Below are 14293 nucleotides of genomic sequence, written 5' to 3'. Positions count from 1 at the left end.
ATAATGATGCTTAGTAAAGAGATGGTCTTGTGTACCTGTCAGAGTTGTGCCTGTCTTGCCCCGGTTGGATATCGTATAACGTTATGGCTAGAAACAAAATGATTAGCGGGGCAGGTAGTTTAAGAACAGAAATACAACAGAAACCTAGAGAGGAAAACAGCAGCACTGTGGTTACGCCCAGAAGCGTTTCCAGGACCTTAAGCTGACCGCTGATTGGCTAGGTGTGTGTCATGTGATGTAGAAAGCAAACATTATTAAAGGGATAGTTCACCAAAAAAAGTAAAGAAATAAGAATAAATACTTATTTTTAAAATACAAAAATATTGCATCATATATATATATATATATATATATATATATATATATATATATATATATATATATATATATCATTAAAAAACAAATAGGAATATGTTAAAGTTTTAAATTAAAAATTGTAGTCTATTGTCAGTAAGAAGACAAATAAACTGCCCAGCACATTCAACTTTTCTCACTTGGCATTTCCGATGGGTCATTTAATCCAGGGGTTCCCAAACTTTTCAGCCTGCAACCCCCAAAATGACATTGCCAGTGACTCGCGACCCCCAATATCCTCTTAGGTGGTTAGAAATACAAAAATCTTGAATGCAATGGCACACACACACACACACACACACACACACACACACACACACACACACACACACACACACACACACACACACACACACACACACACACACAGGCATATTCTTCATTAAATTTTTTAATGTATGTCTATAAAATCAATTTGCTGCATCTGACACTATTGCTGTTTCTTTAATATTATGTAATTACCAAAGGGGTCGTAATCCAGTAGAACTAGTATTTATTTTATAAGCTACTATAGCAACTATGTAGCATATAGTAACTATAAACAACTTTTTTTTTTCTCTTCAGTAGGTTATGAATAAAAATATGGTAAGCTCGGAGTAGAGCCGCTGCTCCTCCACATCAAGGGATGTCAGGCATCTGTTTCAGATGCCTCCTGAACACCAACCCAGGGAGGCCTGGGAACGCCTCGGGATCCTTTCTGAAAATCTTGAGGAAATGTCTGGGGGGAGGGAAGTCTGAGGTTCTCTCCCACGACCCAGCCCCAGAAAAGCAGACAAAAATGAGATGAGATGAGATTTTCCTTTGTGTTCAACAGAAGAATTTTTTTAACTAAAATTATAGAACCACTTGAGTGTGAGTAAATGGTGAGGATGTTTACATTTGTGGGTGAACTATCCACATATGACAGTAAGATACAATAATACATATTATTGAATAAAAATTATTTATATTATAATTATATTACTTTAATATTATTCTAATTTTATATTTTGTAATGCATGTGTCATTATTGTTTATTATGTTTAGTTTAATTGCATTTTTTATATTATCGATATAATGTTGACAGTAAAAGTTAACCCTTTTTCAAAGAAACGGGTGATATTATAAAATGTTTTCAATTAATTTCAATAGTATCTGGAAGCAGCCTTTATGATGCAAGCTGCTACTGCAATGTCAGGCACAATGCACTCAATGGAGCTAGTGATGGGTTAGGGGTGGGGTTAGGTGAGCTCATTAAAAAGCATTGCATGCAGTTTAGATTGCATCTGCACTAGGTATGCATCCACTCCACACAGTATCTTCTTTTGGAAAAACCTTTTAAATAAACTTAACTGGGGGAAAATCTGGTCATTACAGCAAAAATTCTTTCTCACAAATAAGTAAACAAAAGAAAAGTAGTTTTTTTTAACTGATCCATTGGTTTTTTTTTCCTGTTAAGAAAGTTATTCAAAAGTTTAGAGTTGACACTGACTTGAGTTGTTATTTTTGTGTGAATGGTGACGAAACGGTGACACATTTGTTTTGGTCATGTCATTACATTCAGCAGTTACGGATTAATATAGATTTATTTTTGTTGAGGTGAAGATTCTTCAGCAATATATTATATTTGGGTATTTAGACTCAGACCCCACAAAAGAAAATAATGTTTTTTATAAATAAAATTACTTTCTTAAGTAAATATTACATTCACAAATGCAAATTCTCAAATAGTAAACCTGCCTTTGTAGTCTTCATTAACGATATGGAGAATTATATAAAGTTGATTTCAGGATCGGCTAATAAGAAAGCTTTAAAAGTGGTCAAAATATGCTCTGCTTTTAATATCTTCATTTAAGTAATCTTAAATTAGCACATGTTTTACAAAAAACCTTTAATGCTTTTTTTTCTTTTCCCTTTCTCTCTTTTCTTTATTTCCTTATCTTATGATGCTATTTTTTATATTCTTTCACATTGTATGTACTTTTTTGTCGATATCACTTGTTGATTGATATTATATTTTAGGTTTTATGTACTGTTATGTTCCTGATTTGAGCAATAATCTAAAAAACAGGTAAATTATTATAATTGCTAGTTATTATATACAGAAGTTAAATGGATTGAAAATGAAATTATGTGAACACTATTATAAGCTAAAATCTTAAAGCAATAAGATCTTCACAGATGTATCTGATGCACCACATATATGGTACTGTAGATCTGTAAGTGATCTAACATTTGTCTTCTCTTTATTTCTTGATTTTGCGCATTTTATTTTAGAGCTATATTATGTTTTAAAGTTTTATTTATGTTATATTTATGTTTTTTATCTTCCTAACTCATGTTTTGTGCAGAAAAAAGTTTAATAAAAAATACAATAAGAATATATTTGTAATTTGTCACAAATTATATTTTTTTTTTATGCTGCATATATCATTTTTTGAGTTTAATAAAATGTCATGAAAATGACATGGTAACCGCTTTTAGCTTACATAGACATTTGTTATTTATTATTGTTCAATATGGGCCTCGAGGCGCCCTCTTCAGACAATAGTTTATTAAAACAACCAATTTATTTATATTTTATTTCTATTTTCTTCCTCTTTCAGTCATTTAGACTCTTCCCATTACAAACGCCCACTCAATGTTAGCGTAACACTAAGAAAATGGGCAATGCAATGGTTCTAAATCAGTAAAATAAAACTTTATTATATTAAGCAACAATGTTTTATGAACTATCTACAATATTTTCTATCTTACGAGCAAGCATTACAAGTTTTAAAGAGATATTTTGTAATATCACAGATATACCAAAATAGGAAATATGAGAAATATAACAAATTAATTAAGTGCAAGATCAACAGAATGAATAACCACACTGTTTTGAATAGCTCCTAAAATCCCATTACCATCGCAATTTCATGAGTTGTCCCGCCCGTTTTGGGTGACTGGCAGCTTCACCAACCAATGATTTGAAATCCTTAAATTCAACCGACCAATCAGGTAAAGACATCCAGGAAACCGGCGTTTCATAAGAGGTTGTGAGATGTCATGTTTCATAAACAAAACAGAGAACAACTGTTAACTGTCAGGGAGCTTGCAGAAGAGTCTCGGCGGATGAGAGCAAATCTGTCTACATTTGCTTTGATGAAGACGTACGTCCTCAGTATATCTGCGCTGTCCGTAAGTAAACTGGATAGACTGGTAGCTGTCCAAGGTGGTCGTCAGGTTGACCGGTTAATTTAAGCTGTCATGATGCAAGTTGTTTAGGGGTTGATGGTTAGCCAATTACGTAGATCCGAGATTAGTGTGATTATGGTAGATTGATGTAATTGTTTGTTTTATTCTTGTCTTTGCAGCTCACATCGTCGACGACACTATGAAGCGACTGTACTTCATCGAGCCCGTCGTCGCGATTTACGCGTTTGCCAGTTTTATGCTTTATCCTCTCATCCAGCAGTATGTGTATCGCAGACTGTGGCTGGAGATCACAAACTCGACCTATCCAGTGTCCGAAAACACTTCTCAATGCGCCGCCAACAGCAGCAACCACACCAGCCGACAAGAGGTACAGTATGCCACACGTTACATATCTGAATCTGACACAAGCATTTTCATATTATTTACATATTCAGACACTGAAATCATATATACACTACAATTTGGTTTATACAGCAAAAAATTGCCTTTTTCTTACCTAAAGTTGTCTTGTTAAGAAAAAGTAAAGTAAGAAAAGCTTTTTTTACAGTGTAGATGTGTTTTTTTTAGCAGTTCCTTTTTTAACAAACCTGCCTCAAGATATTTTAGTGAACAGCCAGTTCCCCTCAAGGTGTCTAGAGGAGATATTTTATATCTTATAAAATTTAAAGTTCAGCTTATTATCAGAGTATATTTGAGTGTGTTGTTTTTTTAAGGTTATCTAAGAAAAGCGTTTGATTTGCTTCATGTTTTTGTGGAAGTGTCTGCTTCTCTTTTGTTTGTATATTAATTTAGTAGATTCCTCTGGATTAATTTATTTGTTTTATTTGTGTGTCAGTGTTTTACATTTAAAATATTGAATTTTGAAATTTATGCTTTTCTGAATTTTCATCATCAATTTACCATATTTTCCAAATTCTGCAAGACATGCACAATAGCCATACTAGATACATTTTTATATATTCAGCCTTTGTGTATGACTTTAGAAAAATGGCTGCATCATATATATTTTTTATTACACAAGAGATTAGAAGCTCTTTCAGGATTTTTTATACCAAAATCTAGGGCTGCTCAATATTGGGAAAATCAGGTATTGTCATGTTTTCTTTTTCTGTAATAAATATTGTAATTAATATATATATATATATATATATATATATATATATATATATATATATATATATATATATATATATATTTCACCAGATGACTTGAAAATTGCTATTTGGAAAGAATGTATTTATTTAGAATAATTGACATGATTCTGTAAGGAAGTAAACCATCGTTAAAATGTTATAAACATTTACAAGCAAATACATCCATATAAGATAAGCTAAGATAAAATGTGTTGTTTTCGGGGCAGTCAAACAGTAATCAGGTACATGATTTAAATAATAAAATGGAAAATAACTTCAAAAGTCTTTACTGATATAAAAAAAAAACAATAAAACTCATTAAACTTTATTAAAGCTACAAATAGTAAAATTTATTGTGCCTAAATGGTTTAATTTTTCTCAGTGTTTAAAAATGTGAGTATGAAAAACTTTTACTCCATTTTGGATAAACTCTGCAGCAACTACACTTGTTTTTCTCATAGTCAACTATAATCATAACTCAAAATTGCGTATCCTGATATTGCGATATCGATGCTGAAACAATATATTGTGCAGCCCCACCAAAATCAGTTTTTGTTGTTGTTATTTTTATTATTATTAATTTTTTGTTTACATGCCTGTAACTCAAAAAGTAAAAAAGATCTCTCATTTTAGATTAAATTTTGGTTCTTAATAAGCATTTGTTTTGACACACCTATTTTCATATTGTTAAATTTAATAGATTTTGGGAGCCCAATGAGTCATTTTATTTTAATATATAAAGAGGAACATCTTGTAATCTAATCTTGTTTGCCTTTACCAAAACAAATGTGCAGAACATACCTGTCTGAGTGCCAAAAATACCCTTCAAGTTGAAACCAGAAGTAGAGCTTATTTCCCTGTATCTAATTTCATAGAAAATATTGGTGAATTGGGTTAGCTAAACTGTTCGTAGTGTATGTGTGTGAATGAGTGTGTATGGATGTTTCCCAGTGATGGGTTGCAACTGGAACGGCATCCGCTGTGTGAAACATATGCTGGATAAGTGGTTCATTCTGCTGTGGCGACCCCAGATTAATAAAGGGACTAGGCCGAAAAGAAAATGAATGTACCTGAATGACCAAAAATAAAACTTAATTTACTTATAAAAAATAAGTTCACTCTCATTACTTGCTCTCAGTGGTCTGTTCATGATATTCTGTGTTTTAATCATTTTCAGGTAGTTTGTAAGAAGGGATTTTGCTACTTAAGTTCTAACAGTTCAAATGCAATATTTTCTATTAACAGCTTTTTAATTCTGCACCAATGTCTCTAGATTGAATCATATACAGTACGGCCTTAAATGGAAAGTCTACAAAAAAAAAAAGAAAATTCAGTCATTATTTACTCAATGCATGCTTTGACTTGTTACAAATCAATTTGTATTGTTTTTGTTGAACACGAAAGAAGATATTTTGAAAAATGTTGGAAACCTGTAACCATTAAACCCATAAAGAAAACAAATACTATGGAAGTCAGTGGTTACAATTTTCCAGCAATCTTAAAAATATCTTTTTGTTTGTGTTTTCAACAGATAAAAGTAAGTCATACTGATTTATAACAGCTCAAGGGTAAGGAAATGATGACATAATTAAAATATTTGTTCTGAAAAAATTTATATGTACAAGAAAACAAGAATTTAAAGGTATCTTAAATTTTTTATGGGCTACCAGCATGCAAACATTCATTCGTTCATTCATTTTCTTTTAGGCTTAGTCCCTTTAATAATCAGGGTTCGCCACAGCGGAATGAACTGCCAACTTGTCCAGCATATGTTTTGCGCAGCGGATGCCCTTCCAGCTGCAACCCATCACTGGGACACACCAATACACTCTCATTCACACACATACGCTACAGACAATTTAGGTTACCCAATGCATGCAATTATCTTTTCAATAGTTTAAACTAATCATCTCAGTGCTGAATTCCGAAGTCAAATATTTTTGAAAAGCAACAGTTGTCCATTGCAACAGTTTACTAGATCACTCATTCAGGAAACCAATGTTTCGTCATAAAGAAACACAGAACAATTCTTTGTAAGTTAATACTTGAATAATAAGTAAACTAATAAATCAATATTTCAACTGTGTAATAAGTGAGACAACGTTGATCCGGTCAGTATTATTCACTGAATAAATCCTGGTGTCAGAAGTTAATTTATGTACCTTAAATTGAATGTGAGGGGCAGCTCAGTGGCACAGTGGGTGGCGCTGTCGCCTCACAGCAAGAAGGTCACTGGTTCGAGCCCCGGCTGTCCCCACTTACAAGTCCAAAGACTTCACTATAGGTGAAGTGAGTAAGCTAAATTGTCCGTAGTGTCTGTGTGTGAATGAGAATGTATAGGTGTTTCCCAGTGATGGGTTGCAGCTGGAAGGGCATTCGCTGTGTAAAACATATGCTGGATAAGTTGGAGGTTCATTCTGCTGTGGCGACCCCTTATTAATAAAGGGACTAAGCTGAAAAGAAAATAAATGAATGAAAATAAAAGTAAGCTACACCTGTTGTTGTTTCGGATCTCAGTCTGTTGCATTCCAATTTTGGTCACAGATACACGAACATCTGCGTTTCATTTCCTTTTTTTCTCTCTCTCTTTTTTTCTTTTTCTTTTTAAAGCTGTTTTTATTTTTGGATCAGGAATTGCATCACCCCTTATAAGACACTTACACGCTTTCAGAAGCACATCTGTTTTATTTATTTTCCTCCTCTTCTTTTTTTTCCAGGAGGTGCAGAAAGCAGCTTCGCTGTTCTCCATGTACACTGATTTATCCTCCATGATCCCCAGCCTCATCGTGACCCTCCTCCTGGTGTCCTACAGCGATCAGCGTGGCCGAAAGATCACCATTATCATGCCTCTCATTGGCACTCTGATCTACACGCTTTCATTCCTCACCGTCTCGTTCTTCCAGCTCAACCTTTACCTCCTTATTGTTGCCTCATTCGTAAGTGCCCTCTTTGGGGGCATCGGCACCATGTTAGGTGGCTGCTTCTCCTATGTGGCCGATTTGTGTGAAGATGGCAAACAAAAAACCCTTCGGATGGCTGTAGTCGACATGATGATTGGCATGCTGGCAGGTGTAGCTTCAATCTCCACTGGCTACTTCTTACACGCAGCCGGGTTCAACTGGCCGTTTTTTACCTCTGCCATATTTCAGGTCGTTAATTTACTATACGCCATCTTTATTCTGGAAGAAACTAGAGTCATTGATAGATCGGAGACCTTGGCTTGTTGTCAGGCATTGCGAAACTTGGCATGCAGCATCTACAGCTTGTTTGCTGGAGGAAGTAGACGAAGAACATGGGTTCTTGTGCTGTTGATTATCACCTTTTCCTCCTTGTCTTTTGTCAATACTGGAGGTTTGTCCATAGTCACGCTTTATGAGCTCAATGAGCCGCTGTGTTGGACTGAGATTCTTGTCGGATATGGCTCTGCTGCCAGCACATCTATTTTTATTACAAGTTTTGTTGGCGTGTTTTTGTTTTCTCTCTGCCTGCCTAACATCGCCATCGCCTTCATTGGGATGCTTTCAGTCGCTGTTAGCATGTTGATGACCGGCTTCGCCAAGACCACGCTCACAATGTTCCTCGGTGAGCATGAATGCTTGCAGTTCAAAAATTAAGACATTTTTAACTGTAGGTTAAACACACACACACACACACACACACACACACACACACACACACACATATATAAATACATGCATACAGTGTGAAAAATAAGTATTGAACATGTCATGTTTTTTTTATGTCATAATATTTCTAAAGGGGCTGTTGACACAGAATTGAACCAGATTTTGGTAAAAACCCAAACAATACAAACATAAAAATAAAACAAAACAAAACAAAAAATTAAAAATGATTTGTGTAATAACAATGGAATGAACAGAAGAGGAAGTACTGAACTACTAAATGTATTTGATACTTTATATAAAAGGCTTTTTTGGTGATGGCAGGCTAAAGACGCCTCTCATATGGAGAATGAAGTCACATGCATTGCTTATGTGTGAGTTTTTCTTAGACTTCAGAGTGTAAAAAATCTTGATGATTCTGGGGGTCTCGTCTATCAAATCTGATCTTTGATTTGTATTTTATATAGGATTCAAGTCTGATAATTGGCTGAGCCATTTTACATTTTACTTTCTCTAAAAATATTTAAGAGTTTTCTTGGCTGTGTTTTGGATCATTGTCTTGCTGAAATGTCCACTCTGGTTTCATTTTCATCAACTTGTTAATGTAGACGTTGAAGCAGCTAATATTAATTTACAACGAGGAAGGGCAAAGGGTTGCTGAAGAACTACTAAGAGATTTCATTTGCTGTCTGGGCTTCACTGCCTTTTATACCTCCCTTTTTTATGTGTTCAACACTTTTTCCCTGCGTCATTAAATTTTATTATGCATAACTTAATTTGTAAACTAATTAGATTTGTTTTCTTTACATTCATAGATTTCTTTGATTGCTGTCAACATCCAGGGAAAAATTCAACAGCACCTTTAGAAATATGTTTACTAATAAAAAAAAATAAAAATATATATATTTTTTCATTTTACCATTTTAATGTAAACTTGCAAAGTTAAGTTTATATATATTTAAAAATAAAAATGTTAAAATGTGTATAAAATGGGTAAGATTTCTGCACTTTGCAAAATAAACAAACATGGTATAGTTTTTTGATTATGAAACATTAGATTTTGGTTAAAATTGTTTTTAAAATCAATGTAAATATTTTTGTTAAAACAATTACTTTTTTCACTCAGCAAAAAAGTAACCAGGGTTGTTTCTGTATTTATATATATATATATAATGAGCCCTGGCTGTCCCCACTTACAAGTCCAAAGACTTCACTATAGGTGAAGTGAGTAAGCTAAATTGTCCATAGTGTCTGTGTTTGAATGAGAATGGATGGGTGTTTCCCAGTGATGGGTTGCAGCTGAAAGGGCATCCGCTGCGTAAAAACTTGCTGGATAAGTTGGCGGTTCATTCCGCTGTGGTGACCCCGGATTAATAAAGGGACTAAGCTGACAAGAAAATGAATGAATGACTAAATCGACTGAGGCGACGCAGTAACGCAGTAGGTAGTGCTGTTGCCTCACAGCAAGGTTGCTGGTTCGAGTCTTGGCTGGATCAGTTAGCGTTTCTGTGTGAAGTTTGCATGTTCTCCCTGCGTTCGCGTGAGTGTGAATGAGTGTCTGTGGATGCTTCCCAGAGATGGGTTGTGGCCGGAAGGGCATCCGCTGCGTAAAAACATGTGCTGGATAAGTTGGTGGTTCAATTTCTGCTATGGCGACCCCGGATAAATAAAGGGACTAAGCTGACAAGAAAATGAATGAATGAATAAATCGACTGAGGCGACGCAGTGGCGCAGTAGGTAGTGCTGTTGCCTCACAGCAAGAAGGTTGCTGGTTCGAGTCTCGGCTGGATCAGTTAGTGTTTCTGTGTGGAGTTTGCATGTTCTCCCTCCGTTCGCATGAGTGTGAATGAGTGTCTGTGGATGCTTCCCAGAGATGGGTTGCGGCTGGAAGGGCATCCGCTGCGTAAAAACATGTGCTGGATAAGTAGGTGGTTCATTCTGCTATGGTGACCCCGGATTAATAAAGGGACTAAGCCGACAAGAAAATGAATGAATGAATAAATCGACTGAGATTGGTTTTATTAATAGCAGAAATATACATTGTGTTATGGACTTTAAACACATTAAATCAGTTTGTCAAAACTGTAGAACTCCAAATAAATGAATAGTTTATACCCTTCAAATGCATTAAATTGAAAAACGACACTTCATATTTTTGTTGATATATTATAGTGGCATATAGAATTATGACATTAATTAAATGAAAACTATGGCTCTCTCGGGTTACATCAAACATCTTTATCTTATCACACGTTTATATACTTTTTATACATGCACGAGTATTAAGTTGAAGTTTGCTCAATAAACATCAGTGATAACTGAACAGAAGGGGTAACTGCTGAGGTGTTAATTAATTTTCCTATCAAATTTTAGTGATTAGTAGTATACTGTAAAACCTACTGTTTTTTGTATTTTAGCTGCATAAATCAGTCCCATATTATTTAAAAAGCCAGATTTGTGTGCTCTGTATTTGTAGCCATTTAAAATAAGTGAGTTTTCCTGCAATTCTGAAAATGTTTGTCTAGTTAATGTGTGTGTTGATGTGTTTGCTTACAGTGAGAATTCCTGCTATGTTTGCAATCATGCCGTTCCCTGTCCTGCGTTCGATGATGTCAAAGGTCATCTCAAAGTCTGAACAGGGTGAATGACTCTCTGAAAACCTCTCTTCCAAAGCAAAACCTCTTTATTCAGCAAAACATTGATCATAAGAGCTCTTATCTGCCCAAGATGTGTTTTGTGCGACTATGCACTTTTAAAGTGTTGGGTTTCAGGATCCTTAAAATCTGTCTTCCTTTGAAAAGACAATAATGTTTAGACATTGTATTTTCTCAGGAGCGCTGTTCGCCTGTGTGGCCTTCACAGAAACGCTGAGCACCAATGGGTCTGCTGCCAGTTTTAGCAGGATCTATGCAGCCACTGTGGCTTGGTGTCCAGGTTTTGTCTTCCTACTGGGTGCCGGACTCTGTCTCATTCCCATGAGTTTACTGGGGTAAGAGATGTTCAGGAATTAGAAACAGTGTATTTAAAGGCACTGGGAAATCAAAATGGGCCCTTTTTGTGGAATATTACAAAGTTCATTAAGATGATCTATCTGTGCACATATTCAGAGGTACTTGACAAATGGGTGGTATTTTTTTATTTTTGTAAAACAATTTTTGAAGAAAAATTTTTGAAATTCATGTAGCTTGAAGACTGATGTTTTAAAAAATATAGGGGGTAACTTACTTTCACTTTTTTAAATAATAATAATAAAAATAAACTTTATTTTTACATAGAGCATATAAAAGTAGCATCTTAAGGCACTTAACAGACATAACATGCAGCAGTAAAAGATACATTTTTCTTTGCATTCATCCTTGTATGTAATAAAAAATAATTAAAAACACATAAAATATTAATAGTAATAAATCTAAAAATCCAATGAAATCAAATAAAAGCTACCCTAAAAAAAGGAAGTTTTAAGAGATGATTTAAAAATACTCAGGGATTCTGCATTGCGAATATCTACACAATTTAGGCATCAATGAAGAGAATGCCCTGTCTCCCATAGATTTTAGCTGCGTTTTTACTGAACTATAGTCTAAAATTGTCCTGTGGTGAGAGATAACAAACATTATCTTCATTTTGGACACGTTTCTTTATATAGTTTTGTTTGACCTGTTGGACGTTTTCAATAAAAAGGCCAAACCATACTTAACAATTTTATAGTGCTTCCCAAACAGTAAAATATGTGAAACGAGATAAAAACTTGTGCACATCATGGGCTTTACAGGGGGCTTCAGTCAGTCACATAATTTTGTATGGGGTCTTTCAGCTAAATCAGATTTTTTGGGGGATTGGCATGTAGTGTCACACCAGAGCACATGCTTTTCAGTGACAAAATGCATCAAATTCCTAGAATTGTTTTTAGCAATATAAGGATAGGAAAAAATGAAATTTACTAAAATAGCCACTTAAAAAAAATTAGGCCTGAGGTATTTATCAATGATTTTACAATTTAAATTTATAACTGTTGTAATTTTTGAACTACTGTACACTCGAGAAAGGTCTTAGTAGAGTTTTTAGATAAAAAAATTTAATAATGCAGCAGTTTAAATAACAAGACTATAACAAGACAAAAAATGTTTAACCATTTACTGCATTTTAAATGCATTTTAATACTAACTATATTAATTTTTGCCATGTCACATCAACTACTATGTCCTGTGTCCTAAATCATGTGTCCTTATAATTTTTAATCTAAATAACTTCCCCTTTATTTAGCAGTATTTTTTTTTCTGATGACTTATCAGCATGACAGAAGGACAACCTGTTCCTCTCATGAGACTAACTAATAGTAACCCAAAATGATCCAATGATTTTTTTAACGGGCAAATATCAATCTTTTTTTTTTTTTTTGGTAGCTTTCTTTTAATGGAATTATTAACCAGAACGAGTGCTGACTTTGGGTGTTTGAAAAAACACGTTAGAAATAAAATGAATTACTTATACATTTTTACACTTTTACGTAATTTTGTAATTTTACTTAAATATGTAAAAAATAAAAACACATTTTCAAATGTAGTAAAATCAAATCAAATAAAAGCATCTTATACAGTGTACAGTATGTAACACATTTCTAGGTTTGTTAAAGATTACTATAAAAATGAACAATTATTTACCCAGTTATTTATCAAATGATATCAAAATATTTTAAAAGTGGTATCCATTTACTTGGTTATAAGTTACATTTTAAAATTTTATGTAGAAATAACAATATGAAATACTGCTGAGTGCTGGTAGCTTTAAATAAAACCTTTACAAACATTGAATATTTAATCATTTCTTTATATCCATTTCCTAACATGTGCTTTATATTAAACTGTATTCAAAACAGAAAATGGAATAAAAAATAACATTAAAACAGTCGTAACAAGAAGTATCATTTGTTTTTAAAAATTATTAGCCTTTCAGATTTCTTTAAGGTAAAACTGAAACTAAAGTTATTTGTGAAATGCACTATAAGAATACTCTTATTTTTAGAAAATGTAACAAGCAGATTTTATCACCATTGCCACTACAGTATAAGCTAAAATTACATTTACTGTAAAAGCTTGATTTTTAACACTGCATTGACCTTTTGGTTTGGAAAGCACCTTGTTGGTCCAGTAAATCTTTAAAACTGGTTTTAAATCGTCCTGAATGTTGCTCGTATGATAGTTCCTTGTTCAAAAATGCCAGCTATGGTTTCCATTTCCTCTTTCCCCTTTCTGCATATTCTTGTATTTTTGTACATACTGTAAGTATGATTTGAATGTTGACTGATTCCGACTCAATGTGTGCTTCTCCAGAATCCTTAAGTGTGTCCATCCATTGGATCCTAATGACACTCAAGCACTCTTATCTGAAGATGGGACTGAAGCATCAGATGACCCACCTGTAGCGTAAAATCAAAGGGAGTACAAGTACCTTCATCGTTTCTCTGTGTGTTCTTTCCTCATACCAGGATAAACTCAGAACTGAAAACAACTGTGGGTACTCTGTTCAAGCCAATTTCAACTATTTGTAGTATTTTTCAGTCACTGAAATATGTTTTTGCTGAAGCTTGTGCTAATTGTGGTTGTAGAGTGAACCACAACAGAAGGGAATATATATATATATATATAATAGGAATTATTATTATTATTATTATTATTATTATTAATATTATAATATAGAGTGATGTTATTAATTTCAGCAAAAACAAAATTTATATTTCCTAATGGAAATAGCAGTAGTCTGCAAGGCAGCAGGAAAATTGGGTAATATTTTTGAATCTTTTAGCATTATAAACATAACATTTATGAACAAAAAAATTTAAGTTCATTTTTTGTTTTATGAAGAATTGTATTTTGTCATGCCGTTTACATTAGGCAAATGTAGGGGTTCAAAGAAGAGATGGTACTAGGTCAGTCACAGTAATCAATATATGGAATTATCATGCAATACTTGGAAATGACCTCAGTTATATTTGTCATTGCAATATAT

At 33.7% G+C, this 14293-nt stretch overlaps 2 protein-coding genes across 51 annotated transcripts in view; one reads left to right on the top strand and one right to left on the bottom strand.

Moving 5' to 3' along the window:
• synj1 (synaptojanin 1) overlaps window positions 1-104 on the bottom strand; it is a 52818-nt gene extending 52714 nt beyond the window's left edge. For 48 of the 50 annotated variants that reach the window (XM_087268949.1, XM_087268950.1, XM_087268926.1 and 45 more), the window contains exon 1: window positions 36-78. The gene's annotated coding sequence lies outside the window, so the exon portion shown is untranslated. 50 annotated transcript variants of the gene reach the window in all.
• A 3241-nt stretch (window positions 105-3345) lies between these two features.
• On the top strand, window positions 3346-13795 carry si:dkey-5g14.1. The gene is made up of 6 exons (XM_087270701.1): window positions 3346-3513; window positions 3690-3898; window positions 7382-8246; window positions 10844-10927; window positions 11120-11276; window positions 13618-13795. Exons 2-6 carry the CDS (start codon window positions 3710-3712, stop codon window positions 13712-13714), a joined length of 1392 nt encoding a protein of 463 aa, XP_087126827.1. The 5' UTR covers window positions 3346-3513; window positions 3690-3709; the 3' UTR covers window positions 13715-13795.
• Window positions 13796-14293: the final 498 nt, after the last annotated feature.

Source organism: Danio rerio, chromosome 10 (assembly GCF_052040795.2).
Source record: "Danio rerio strain M-AB ecotype USA chromosome 10, GRCz13ab, whole genome shotgun sequence".
Taxonomy (NCBI): domain Eukaryota; kingdom Metazoa; phylum Chordata; class Actinopteri; order Cypriniformes; family Danionidae; genus Danio; species Danio rerio.
This window is presented reverse-complemented; position numbering and strand designations above follow the sequence as displayed.